General features: G+C 39.5%; 1 protein-coding gene across 7 annotated transcripts in view; it reads left to right on the forward strand.

The window, feature by feature from the left end:
• Positions 1-2,420: 2,420 nt before the first annotated feature.
• FLT3 (fms related receptor tyrosine kinase 3) overlaps positions 2,421-14,329 on the forward strand; it is a 73,873-nt gene continuing 61,964 nt past the window's right edge. For 5 of the 7 annotated variants that reach the window (XM_078147061.1, XM_078147064.1, XM_078147062.1 and 2 more), the window contains exons 1-3: positions 2,682-3,322; positions 7,006-7,127; positions 11,083-11,288. In XM_078147061.1, coding sequence (XP_078003187.1) covers positions 3,130-3,322; positions 7,006-7,127; positions 11,083-11,288 — 521 coding nt within the window. In that variant the 5' untranslated portion in view covers positions 2,682-3,129. Of the gene's footprint in view, positions 3,323-7,005; positions 7,128-11,082; positions 11,289-14,329 lie in introns of all 7 variants that reach the window. The other 2 variants (XM_020997233.2, XM_020997231.2) reach the window with 2 other exon arrangements.

Raw genomic sequence — 14,329 nt, forward strand, 5'->3', positions numbered from 1 at the left:
CAGACCAACTCTGTAGTATTTTGTTCAGTTTTGATGGAATCCTAATAAGCTGCCCCTAGCCCCAATATTTTAACTTCTTTATGGGCTCCACTGAACAGCAGGCATGTCCTGATTTAACCACACCACAGGCCCCCAGATTCAATACAGCCACTGCCCCCAGCTAGCCACTGCCCCCAGATCCAATTCACATATTTGAACAGGTGTGTCCTTGCACTCAACCACAATCACATAATCCATTTAGCCCAAGACAGGACCACAATTCCCAACTATTCATCTTGACCAAACAGCATTGTAATAGCTAGCCAATGAGAAAGCAGCATGAGCCGGATGTTTGAGCACTGAACCATAAAAGGGGCCCCTCCCCTAATCCCTAAACCTTTGACAAACTCCTCCTGCCTCTTTAAAATTCATAATTTCTGTTGTGTAATAAGCATCATTACACCACAAATTTGTCTTAACTAAGTTGCCAGTTCTTCTTGGAACCCAGCCTGCTTCTGAGGGGCATCAATCCTCAGTAAATGCCTGTACTTGGATTAGAAGTGGTCTGACTCTGAATTCTTTGAGATGACCCCTCACAACACACCATGCAACCAGTTTGGTGTGCTACATTTTAGAGAGGATGTTGACAATCTGTAACATGTCCAAAGGAAGGTAATCAGGAGGGTAAGGGGACTTGAAACCACGCCCTACAAGGATCAGTTTAAGGAACTGAGAAAAGACTCATGGGGATATGACAGCTGTCTTCAAGTATTTGAAGGGGTGTAATGTTGGATGATGGAAGGCCTAGGAACAGGAGATTTGAGCTCAATGTAAGGAAAATGAGAGCTATCTGATAGAAGTAGAATGAGCTTTGTCTAGACCTTTCTTTGGAGGTAGTAAGCTTCCCATCCTTGGAAGTCTTCAAGCACAGTTTAGGTGACCACTTGTAAGGTGACCACTTATGTATATGTTAGACTAAGTGACCTCTGAGATTTTTTCTATCTCAGATTTTAAGCTTCTATCATTTTATGATCTAATGATTATAGATTTTCCATTTCTAATTTTTATGCTTCTTGAATATTTGAACAAAATTGTTATACAAATTAGAACACCATCAATTGTGTTATAGGAGAAAAAAATTAAAATAATTTAGGAAGTTGGATTTTTAGAGCCAGAAAGGACCCTATACATCATGGAAAGAGTATTAGATTTGGAATAAGAGGGTCTGAGTTCAAGTTCTGATTCTTCCACTCACTACTTATGTGACCTTGAGCATGTTACTTTGAACTAATTTGTTCATCTCTAAAATGAGGGGCTTGAACTAATGGCTCTTAAGATAACTTTCCATTTCTCAGTCTGTGATCCTATGATCCCATGAACCCCTAATTTTATAGATAAGCAAACTGAGACCCAGAGAGGTTTAATAGTTTGTTCTAGTTGACTTGAAACTCCATATGGATAGGGATTGAATTTTATCTAAGCTTTTTATCTTAACCAATACCTAGAGCAGTGATCTGTAGATAATAAGCACTTAATGGATTTTTTTTTCATTTATACAACTGCATAGTGGAGTCAGAAGTATATCATATGTTCATCTGCTATACTATTGTCTTGAATTCTCATACAAATTAGAAAATCACATCCAACTTAAAGTTTTCTGATCCCACAGCATAGCATAGATAACCTAACCATACTTTCTAATTTACTTTGGACTGTGTGCAGTTCATGATTTTGATTTTTTAGGGAAGGTGTAAAGATTTTCCTTTCTAGTTGTATTTAACTGCACTCCTTGAATACTACTCTTCCTAGCAGCACAAAGGGAGGTTGGTAGGTACAGTAGAAAGAGCACAGACTCTTGAGTGAGAGATCCTGCATTTAAATCCTGCATGGGAAGTTCACTACTTGTGTGACCTAGTTCAAATTGTTTCAACTCCCTCCACCTCAGTTTTCTATAAAAAGTGTGTTACATACATTATTTCATTTTAGTCTCACAACAGGTCTTTAAGATAGATAATATAGATAATTTAAAGGTGAGGAAACTGAGTTTTCAGAGAGGTCGGGACATGATCATGGTCACAGAGCTAATAAGTATCCAAAGCACGATTTAGACCTGGGTTTTCCTGACTCCAAATCCATCATTTGTTGTGACAGGCTAAATATTCCCTCTTCATGCTCCACCTGAAGTACCAGCTCCCTTACAGAGAAATCAGAAAGAGTAGTGTAATGCACAGTGATGGATTCTACGTCAGAAAGATCGAGTTTCAAATCCTGCTTTTGACATTATGACCATTGGCAAGTCTCTTTGCCTCTTTGAGCCTCGGTTTCCTCAAAATGGGGATAATCAATACCTGTCATGAAGTTATGAGACACATCTGGGATACTGTATATATGTATGCAAACTTTAAAGCCGCGCCCACAGGCTCCCCATGCCAGCACCACTGTCTTTGCACTTGAGACTCTGCCGAGCAGGTCGGACACTTCCCCCAGCAAAGTATTTCCAACTTCCAACTCCAGTGGTATCCCTCCTGGCCCAGGCCCTGGTCTCTGCACGCGGTCATTACAAGGAACAACACTAAAGTAGGGTTTCCCCCTCTCTTCTACTTTGCAGCAGTTACGAGGGAATTTGTGGTTGGTGACGCGCAGCCTTAAGAGCCACCTGCAGCGCTTGGCGCGCCAGACTGGGGAGGGATCTGCGGGCTCCGGACCCGCAGCCGCTGGCCTGGGGGACCCCTGTGGCACAGGAGGCCATGCTGGTGTTCTGGCTCCGGGGCGGCCGAGTCCAGCTCCGACTACTCGGTAAGGACCTCCCCTAGCAGAGCCACGCTCCCAACCTCCTTCTTTCGCTCTCCCTCCTTCCTTCACTCCACCGCCGCCGGCTCTCCTTTCTTTCTCTCCTGCCGACTTTTTGCCTGCCTCCCCAGTCCCCATGCGCACTCTCTATCCAGCTCCATTTTGCGCTCTCTTTCAATCGTTCTGCCCCACTCCTTTGCCTTCCTTTCTTCACCGATTTTCAGGCGTCTTCCTTGCCCCTCCTCTTTTTCATCTGACCCTCCTCATCCGGCCTTCTCCTTCCCCCTCCAATCGCTTCGAACTTTTCCTCCGTTTCTTGCTTTTCCCTTTCGTTCATTCCCTTTCCTTCCTCTGGAACTCATGCTTCTTGCTCTTTCCTCCGTCCCAAGGCGGCGTACTCTGATTACCGGCCATCTCTTCTCCAGTCCCGTCCCCCGTCAGTCCCCAGAGAGACTTCCATCTCTCCCGGGTCCATACCCGCCTGGGGGCACTGTGTGGCCGCGGGAGTTTGGCGTCCGGAGTCTGGTGGGAGAAATCGGACTCCGAGGTCCGGGTGAGCTGGCAGCTGACGATCTCGCTGTGGACTTTATGGGAGGGTACAACGGAGAGTTGCGCAGGGGCATCCATCTCTTCCTGATGGTTTTGGTAATGGAACGAACTGTGGGGAAAAACATGCTCTCAGCACTCTTTCACCCCCGACGAAAAAATTCTTCAAAAAAGAAAAAGAATTCAAAAGACAATTATCAGGCAGTAAAAACGCTTTGTATAAATAAAAATAAAAAGTATGTGATTATAATTCAAATACTAAATTATTGTTTCTCCAAATCTCAGTAGTTTGACTCGAGCAAGGTGAAGCAGCTGTAATGGGAAGGGTTTGGAGTTGGTTTTGGATTGTCTACTATCTGACTGTAAGTCTCTTAATTTTTCTGGACCTCATTTTCCTCCTCTGTAAAATAAGGAGGTTGGACTAGACTACACCATTTCCAAATTCTTTTCCAGCTTTAAAACACAGGTTTTAGATGGAGGGTTCTTTTAAGGATCTTGAAGTCTGTGTTTCCAAAATAACAAACAAACAAACAAACAAAACCAAAAACAAAACTTTGTTTCTGTCATTTTCCTCTGAAAACTGTGAAAAACTACCAAAATCTTTTTCCAATCCACCCCAAACCTCAGGAGTTGAGACCCTAGAGAAGGGAAGAGAGCTACTGACAAACCTTGCTCTCAAAGCTTACTGGGGGCCCCCATGATCGATAAAAGATCTGCTGAATTAAAATGCTTCTTGGGAGAAAGAGGAATTAATTCTTCCAGAACATCTGAATTCAATTCAACAAATGTTAAGTGATTATTAAGAGGTTTTGTGGTAGTGTGGACAAGGGCCCTGTTTTACTCTGAGGATTTAGCTACTCAATCCTGACATAGTGGAAAGAGCATTTGCTGTCAGAAAGCATTGGTTTCAGTCCTGCCTCTAACTCATATTAATTGTATAACCATGGGAAAGTCACTTAACAGAAAATTCTCTTTAAAAAAACCTACTAAATTAGAGATGAATTGCCAGTCTGCTTTGATGGATGGAATTTCCATGCTGGGATTGAGCCACATTGATGAAATCATAGGTCCAGACCAATTGACAAAAACAAGAACAAGAACCACCACCACCACCACCACCACCACCACCATTACTACTACTACAACTACTACAACTACTACTACTGCTACTTTTACTACTACTACTACTACTACTACTACTACTACTACTACTACTACTACTACTACTACAACAACTACTACTACAACTACTACAACTACTACTACTACTGCTACTATTACTATTACTACTACATGCCAGCCTTTGTGGGGGTTCAAAATAGTAGCTCTTGTCCTCAAGAACCTTAAAACCTAAAGGGGAAAGTGCGAGAAATATGCACAGAGACTTAAATTAGAAAAATGATTAAGTGCATAATAGAATGGACTGTGATTTAAGGAAGGAAGAGTCACTTCTAATTGAGCCCTGGCATTGGAATGTGAGCAGTCAGAAAGAGAAACATAAAGGATTCAGCTGTGGCCTTGAAGGAGAAGTATTTCAATAGTTGGAAATAGGGAAAAGATACGTAAAGCTATAAGGTAAATTATAGCCAAGTTGTAATGCCAGATAAAGGAATTTATATTTTATTTGCAGGATAGCACATTATTAGAGCTAGAAGGAGTCTTAGATCATTTAGGTCCTTATTTTATAAATGAAGAAACTGAGTCTCAGAAAAATAAAGTGATTTGCTTAAAGTTACCCACAGAGCCAGGACCCCCATATAAGCCTTTTGACTGCTATTCTAGTTCTCTTTCCTTAGTGCTAGGATTGAGTAGGTAGGCAGTGGTGAGCTGCTGAAAGGCTCTAATCTAGGGAGTGATGTGATCTGACCAACGCATTAAAAAGATTTGGAGACTGTTCAGAATTCTTGGGAATAAGCCATTTATAGAAAGTTTTTCTTGAATAAATTAATTGGCTATGTTTTATTTCTACAGTGTAAAAATAAGTTGAAATCCAGCCTTAAACACTTCATAGCTGTGTGACTCTGGGCAAGTCACTTAACTTCTATTTGCCTCAGTCTCCTCAGCTGTAAAATGGGAAACTATAAAAGTTCAAGTTGGAAGGTATCTCTAAAAGTTACCTAGTCTAAGAATATTTCTATTTACTTTATCAGACCAGAAGATCAATCTAACCAATTATTTTGTATTGTTTATATCTTAATTTTTGTGTACAACCAGGACCTATCTTTGGTAGATATATGTGATATCAGCGGCATCATCCTATTTCTCTTCAAAGTGCCTCCTGCCCCCATAATAGTTGTAATTCCATCTTTAGATCTTAGCTTTGATTTCCCAAATTAAATGTTAATTCCCTTAGGCAGAGGGAAGCCTGTTATTAGACAGGCTTTATCTGAGTGAATTTCAGAACTTTTCCTGAAAATAGGTTTTCATGATGAGGAATGGAGAAAGACCATGAGAATTCTAGAAATAGGAAAATAAGTTTTTAAAGTGATGGTTGGGGAGATGGGAGTAAAACTCAGCATATTGAAGAGGCTATAGGATACTGAAGATTAGTTTTACCTAATAGGCATATTTTCCTACTGTCTAGTTTGGTTGCTAGGTAGATAAAGCTTTGATTTCTCTTCAATACAAAAATACCAAAATGCCAATAGATTCCAACACAAAAGATATATTTGAAGAAGAGATATAGCTTTTCAACCATAGACCTTGTGGTTACCCAGAAGAGATTGTCTCCAGCTTCCATCAAAGCTTTAGCAGTTAATCAATTGGATAGACCTCATTGGCTAAAAAGTTCCCTTTTGATTTCATGCACTCAGTGATGAAAGACATGAAGTCACCGGAGGTGATGGAATCTGATCACTATCTTGAGCATCTGCAAATATTGATAGCTTTTGGACCTAGCCTTTCAACTGTTTTATAGGAACTAGCATGTCTAGAGTAAATCCTGGAGAAAATGCATCCCTAACATTCATCCTGAACAAATTAGGTATCGTTAACAGCAGAAATTCGTGACTTGCATCATAATCCCTCTTCTCATCTATTTCTTATGCTATAGCCAGCTTAGCCAGAAGTGTTAATCACCCTGGTCTCTGTAGCCAGTTGATCAATTGACAGGCATTATTTGGCACCTATGATGTGCTAGTCATTGAGGATGCAAAGACAGAAAATGAAACAGTCTGCTCTCAAAGAGCTTACATTCTAATAGGGAAGACCATATAGCTCTCTATATAAGTATCTAGAGCATAAGAGCATACAGAACAAATGCAAAATAAATACAAGAATTACAGAAGGAGACACTACAATATGCGTTCATTGGTTGCTAGTGGGACTAGTTAATAGTCTAAATTGAGGAACTATTCAACTCAACAGTAGGAAATGTCTTTTATTTTGCCGACGTGATCACCAGGCAATCTATTTCTATAACCTAGCCAACATGCCTTTCATGGAACGTTTTTCTGTCTAGGTTCCTTTTTTGTGTCAATAATCATTAGTAGTATTGGTCTATAGCTCTCTTTACTTCATTCTTTTCTTTTTAAGTAGTAACATTATATTTTTCTCAAAAACAGCTTGGTAGAGTGTTTTCTTTTCAATTTTTGAGGTATTTGTGTGGCATAGATACTAATTTAAATGCTTTTTAAACTTAAACTTGAAATATTTTAAACAATTTTAAATTGTTTTGATTTTGTTTTGCAGTTGTTATTTCAGCAATGGTATTTGGATCTAGTGCAAACCAAGAACCACCTGTAATAAAATGTGTGTTAATTGATCACGAGATGAATGATTCATCAATAAGGACATCATCAACGACATTTATGGTAAAATGATCATAATAGTTTTTTTTTTAACCTGACAACAGAAGACATTATTCCAGAGACTCTGCTTAGGCTTTGTTCAGCTCCTTTGTAGAGTACAGATTGACTTTATTTGTACCTAGGCCTAATACCTTTGTATATTTGTTGTTAAGTAAGTCAGCATGGTGCTGTGGAAAGAGAACTACCTCTGGACTCAGAGGACATGGGTTCAAATCCTATTCCTGATGATTATTACCTGTGAGACTTTGTACAAATTACTTAACCTATCCAACCTCATCTATAAAATGAGGGGTTGAACTAAATCATTTTAAGGCCCCTTCCAGCTCTAGAATAGGAAGTTCTATAGGCATCTGAAACTCAACATATCCAAAATAGAACTAATTATCTTTCTCCCCAACCCTTCCCCTCTGCCCAACTTTCCTATTAATGTTGAGGATACCATTATTCTTGCAGTCACCTAGGTTGGAAACCTTGATGTCATCCTCAACTCCTCACTTGCACTCACCTCACATAATGCAATCTGTGGTCCAGTCTTCTTTCTATCATCACATCTCTCATTTACATTTTCTTCTCTCACACAGCCCCTACTTTAAAACAAGCTCTTATAATTTTTTTCCTGGATTGTTGCAAGATGTTCTAATCAAGCCCTTTGCCTCACTCCAATCTATTCTTCACTCAGTTGTCAACTGATTTTCTTGAATCCCAGGTCTGACTCTGTCACCCCTCCAATCAGTAAACTACAGTGGCATCTATTACCTCCAGGATCAGATACAAACTCTGCTTAGCATTTAAAGCCTATCACAACCTGGCCCCTTCCTACCTTCCCAGTCTTCTTACACTTTACCCCCTCTGATAACTCTGCAATCCAGCTGCCCTGGTTTATGTTCCATCTGCCTTCTCCATAAGTTTTCACTGACTGTTTCTCCAACCTTAGAATGTTCTACTCCCTCGCTTCAGCTTGTCTTTCTTGGCTTCTTTTAAGATTCAGCTCAAATCTCATCTTCTGCAGGACTTTCCCTGTCCTCCTCACTGCTAGTGACTTCCTTCTACCCTGTATATATCTTATATGTGTGTGGTTATTTATATCTTTTCTCCTTGAGGGCAGGGTTAGTATTTTGGCTTTTAGCTATATCCTCAGGACTTAGTAGAGTACCTGGCACTCAATAAGCACTTAATAAATATTTCTTGACCTTCAAAATGGTCTTATAATACTGTGGTCATTACTTGAATGACCAAAAGGCATTGAGAGAGAGAGGTACATTTGGTTTCATTTGTTGATTAAAACATTCAATGAATCTGTAGAATTAAAAAAAACCCATTGGTTTAGTCATGTCCAACTCTTTATGACCCCATTTGGAGTTTTCTTGGAAAAGATACTACAGTGCTTTGCCAGCTCATTTTACAGATGAGGAAATCAAGGCAAACACAGTTAAGTGATTTGCCTAGGGTTACACAGCTAATAAGTGTCTGAGGCTGGATTTGAACCCTAGTCTTCCTGACTCCAGGCCCTAGTGCTCTATCTATTGAGCCACCTAGTTGCTCTCCAAAGACACTATATTAAAATAAATTCACTGATGCATTGGTGACATTGCAAATTCAGATCCACAAAGTCCACTTGGAAATTCAAACATTGATATTGATTCTCTCCTCTTTCACTGAGTAGTCTTCTGGGAATGAAGAAAAGATGAAAACTCAGAATTTTAGAGCTAGAGGGGGCACCAGAGCCTTTTCTCCCTCTATGTCTCTCTCTGTTTCTGCCTGTCTCTCCAATCAAATATTTCCATCTAGTGGGCAGAATGTGTCCCATGAACCCAGAAGCCTATGTTGCTGGGTAATCTGCCTGGCCACAGAGTGAGCATAGATCCAGTACTTCTTTGGAACATAGCTAAGTAAATGGTGCAAATGATGGAACTATATAGAGTCTTAAAGAGTTGCCTGGGACATTGAAAGGTAAAGTGATTTGTCCAGGAGCACACAGCCCATATGTGTCAGAGATGGGACTTGAACCTAGGCCTTTCTGACTCAGACCAGCTCCTTGTCCACTGCTACACCAAGCTGCCTCATACATACACACACACACTTAAATAACTGAGTAAAAAGCTGATTAAAAAGAGAACTTTTCCTTTAAAAAATTGATTATTGTATAAAAGACCAGCCTCAAATTCAGGAAAACCTGGGCTCAAATTCAGCCTCTGGAACATACTGTCTCTGGCAAGTTCCTTAACTTTGGGCAAGTCACTTAACCTTTTAATGCCCCAGATTACTCTCTTAAGACTATCATTTTCAGAATTTACTCATCTAAATTGGTAGAGGGCTCAGGAGTTCTTTAAACTGACAAAATTACAGATATAAACAAAAAAATGTAATAACGGATTACAATGAGACCTGATGTCCTAAGGAGGTATTTGAGGCATAGTGTTCTGAGTAGAATATCTGATAGGCTAAATGTTAAAGTGTCTAGTTCTTGAGTCAGGCAAAAATGTAGAAATGGATAGCTCTGTTTTCGCCTTTGCTTCTGGAAGAGTGCCATCAACGTACCAGTGAGACAGCCTGCTCTGTTTTTGGATTATATGCCCTGGTCTGGCTCATTCCAGACCTCACTGGCTCCAGTCCTGTACAGGCCTTACAAAAGAGCAATTGCTGTTGAGAAGCAGAAAGAAAATATGCTGACCAAGTAACAAATGCTGCTTACATGAAACTGGGACAATTCATGAATGGTATAGGCTGCATAACACTGAAGCTTTGTGTATGGGCTGGTGCTCACAGGAGGAGAGAAGGAGGACATTTTCTGCCCCTATTCTTTCTCGTCCAAGTGAGAGTTGGGTTCCATGTTAAGGACTGTCTAGTTTTTAAATTCTATGTCTACGTCTAAGATATTTGTTGTTGTTAAGTTGTTGTTTACTTGTGTCTGACTCTTCATGACTCCATTTGGGGTTTTCTTGGCAAAGATGCTGGAGTGGTTTGCCATTTCCTTCTCTAGCTTGTTTTACAAATGTGGAAACTGAGGCAAACAGGGTTAAGTGACTTGTCTAGGGTCACACAGTTAGTAAGTGTGTGAGATTAGATTTGAACTCAGGAAGAGGAGTTTTTCTGACTCCACGTCTGGCATTCTCTCTACTATACCGCTTAGTTGCCCTAAGATATTTTACAGACCTGATGAAAACATAGAACTGAAGATAAATGTTCCATAAGATCAATATAAAAAAAGATCAATATCAAAATACATATGTGGCCTATGCCCAAGAGGAAGAGAACTTTTTCTCATGAAGTGTTTCTTTGCTCCATACCATAAGTAATATGATATCATATACTTGGAGTCAGAGGACCTGGGTTCAAATTCTGGCCCTTCTACTTCTACAGATTTGATGTTGAGCAAATCACTTAACCTCTCTGGCTTTAGTTTCCTCATTTATAACATGAGTCAGTTGAACTGATCCCATTCAGAGATAGCAATCCATGAATTCATGAAGCCTCTTCCAGCTCTGATTCCCATGATTCTGTAAGACCTGACATCGTTGTATTACAGGTGGTGTAAGACAGAAACCACTGCTTCACCTTCTTTCATGGGCCTCGTTAACATTTGAGGCAGCAAAAAATTAGATCCAAATCCATTATGGATTTCTAATTCTTGTTGACCTAGTTCCCATGTTATTCTTAATCATTGGAGCATATGTTTCTCATCAGTAAACTGACATTTTCTTACTCCTTTTGAGTGTTAGAATAAATGCTTAATGCTTATGAAATTATTTGAAGATGCAACTGAAAGTTTATTTAACTTTTCAGCTATTATATTATGCATGTATTACATATATTACATATATATTCTAGATGATGGGGCTACCTAAGTGTTTTGTGATGTGATGTGAAAAATATAAATATTCAATAAAGTTTTTGTTAAAAATATGGCCATAGTCTTTCCTACTGCCATTTATATAAATTTGTTTATTTTGCAATGCAGGCATCAGATCTAATGAAAGACCTCGGATGTTCCTTGAGGCCTGAAAGTCCAGGAGTTGTGTATGAAGCAGCTGAGACAGTTGAAGTAGACATTTTTGCAGCCATTACATTGCAAGTGATGTTGAGCATCCCAGGGAACATTTCATGCACTTGGTTCTTTAAGAATAACTCGACAGATTGCCAACCTGACTTTGATTTACAAAACAGGTAAGCAGTGAGGTAAACACACTAAGAACAGCCTTGAGGAAGCACCTTCTTGTCTTAAAATGTATTTCAATTGTGATTTTTTAAAGTTTCTGTTAATTCCTACATGAAACAATTTGACTGGGAGGAGTGGGAAGTCTCTTCACCAAATAGTGATCTAACTATAAATTAGTATATAAGTTTTATGGAATTTCCTGGAACTCAGAAAGGTTAAGCAACATGTCCATGGTTGGTCATATATTTAGTGTCAGAAGCAGGATTTGAATCTTCTTGACCTTCTTCAAATCCAAGTCCAGAATACTATCTGTTATTCTAGGAATAAAAAGTGATATACAAATAAATTTAAATCCTAGCAAATTGGTGGATGATCTAGAAAATTTAAACTTGTGTACTCTTTATAAAAACTCTCCAGACTGGTCAATAGCCATGGCCAAGAACTCTCCATGGAGTAGGCTTCAAGGTCAGCAGGGCCTAATAATTGTTCACTACTTTAGATTTGCCTGTATCCATAGTGAATGGTGTGAAGCGATTTATCTTTAGTGCTAACTGAAGTGAGGAAGTGAGTGAAGTGAAGTAGTAAGGACCTAGAAACAAGTGGATGGTTAGATGAAACTGAAGGAGAAACTTGGGACCAGAGGCAGGAGGCTCTTCCGGAGTCCCACCGTGCATATCAGTTGTACAGTAGTGTCAAGTTCTAAAGGACAAAATAGGCAAGCCTAGACTAAGGTTGGTTGAAAGCCCAAGAAATTGGATCTCCAAATGGTCATGAGACCTTGGAGACCATTTAGTTCTCCTCATTTTACTGATGAAGAGACTCAGAGCAAAGACCATGCCTCTGTCCTTTCCAGTCCTACAGTTTGGAGCTAACTAGCAGCACACTTCCAACCCTGACTATTTCAGCACACATAGATTTCACGTGTGGACAGCTCCCCACCACTGCTCAGGTTTCCCATGTTGGAAATGATTTGTGCAGTGGCTGACAAATTGAAATGTTGATAAGAAAAGACTTTCTGGAGTTTGTATACAGAATGTCCTGGGATATTTTGTTTTTTAAGTGATTATTGTGCCTAGGTGACAGATATTTGCAACCTTTCATTTTAATTACATTCATAGGTAGTCCCAAAAGAAAAGGGTGTTAGTTGTATCCTTTGTGTCTCAATCTTTTATAATATATGATATTTTTACACAATATGTCAGGGAGGATTTGGACTCTCTACAACAAACTTTTCATTTAACTCTTTCTCTAAACCAAAGTTTAAGGGATTCAGAGATTATATTCTAATTGAAATATAGTTTGCTGTAGTGGGGGAAAAATCCTTCATCAGGAGTTAGGAGACTGCTTCCATCTAGCTGTGTGACCTTGGACAAAACCCTTCACATCTCTGGTCCTCTGATTCTTCATCTGTAAAATGAGATTTATGAGATGGTCCCTAAGGTCTCTTTCATCTCTAAAATTCTTTGAATTTTGCTTCCCTTTTCTCCCCCCTGCTGCTGTTACTACTTAAAGACCAACCATCACAGATGTGAAGGACAGACAGGATACAATCCTTCTGTATCCATTTTAGTAGTACTAACTACTCCATCTCCCTCTCCAGGCACACAGGGAACCCTTTGGTGTATTACAGCAGTCATTCAATAGACAAGAAAATACTTTTGTAGGAGTACAATACTAAATGACACTCTGATGGCCCAAGAAAGATAAAGAGCCCTCACCTCTGAAATTCATCACTGGCCACAAGGGAACAACCTAGACAGCAGAATGTGTGTGTATACATATGTGCATACAAACATACACATATACATACATATATGCTGTGATTGTGAATTGCATGCAGAGCAGAGGTCAGTCAGTGTTCAAGGTAAATAAAATCAGTAACTATTTTTCAGGCCAGTGCACATGCTTTTGAAGTTTCGTTCCAGATCTTTGGACACATTCACTTTCTTTTCCTCTTTTGAAGTACTTTTCAGATTGATGTGGCATAGTTATTTCTTTTAATTTCAGTTAAAATGAAGAACTTTATTAATAGTTGAAGGCTTGTTGCTCAGAAGCATGTTACTGAAAATCTTAGTGATACCATATGTCCACAATTCTTTTCATCAGATTATGGTGAAAAACAGAGGAGAAACCTTCCTTTGGTTCCCTTCCCTTGGGGGGTGTGTGTGTGTGTGTGTATGTGTGTGTGTGTGTGTGTGTGTATGTTTGGGGAGGTAGGGTGGGATCAGGGAGAACGTTTTCCAGAGAGAAACTACCTGTATTAACTCTTGACATTTATTGAATTGAGTGCTTTTCCTTTACACACACACACACACCACACACACACACACACACACACACACACACCACCCTAATTTTATTTTGGTTATAAAAAAAGGCCAATGGAATCAAAGAATTTTAGAATTAGATTTTGTTCCATAGTTGCTGAACTAGCCTTGGAAATACTCATAATCTGCTCATGGGTTCACAAAGTGTGGGAGTTCTGCTTGTGAGGCTACAAAGAATCCTGGGTGAGTGTAGATGACTCAAACCCCGCACATCACCACTACACAATAAAACACATGTCTTATAGACTCATTGGCAGCATCATTTTCAATTATGAATGTCAATCTATAATACTATTGAATGCATGTGTACATGTGTATAGTGTGTGATGTGGGTGCCCTAATGGTCAAACAGAGTGAGTGCGATAGCAAATTTGCTACTAAGGAATAACTTGGGAATGAGAACCACTGACTGCATCAGTGCTGTTTTTTTTTTTTGAAATTCACTTAGAACAATAATCACCATTGCTAGTTTTGAAAAGGTGAGATTGCTTGTCCTAATTCTTAAGAAATGGCCACTCAAACAGATAACAGGAAAGGGATAGAGGGAAAGGAACAAAATGAGGAGTAAAAAGAGATGGAAAAGTTAAAAGCCTAAGTGAAGGCATTGGACTTCCATAGTGGTTGCCATCCATGACATCTCTCTGTTACTAGTGGTTTGTGTCTAGGGGTCAAGAAATTTTGAAAACTTGTTTTAAAGATGCAGTAGTTGATAGCAACTCTAT

This window comes from Phascolarctos cinereus, unplaced genomic scaffold (assembly GCF_003287225.1).
Source record: "Phascolarctos cinereus isolate Bilbo 61053 unplaced genomic scaffold, phaCin_HiC Scaffold_726;HRSCAF=1367, whole genome shotgun sequence".
Classification (NCBI taxonomy): domain Eukaryota; kingdom Metazoa; phylum Chordata; class Mammalia; order Diprotodontia; family Phascolarctidae; genus Phascolarctos; species Phascolarctos cinereus.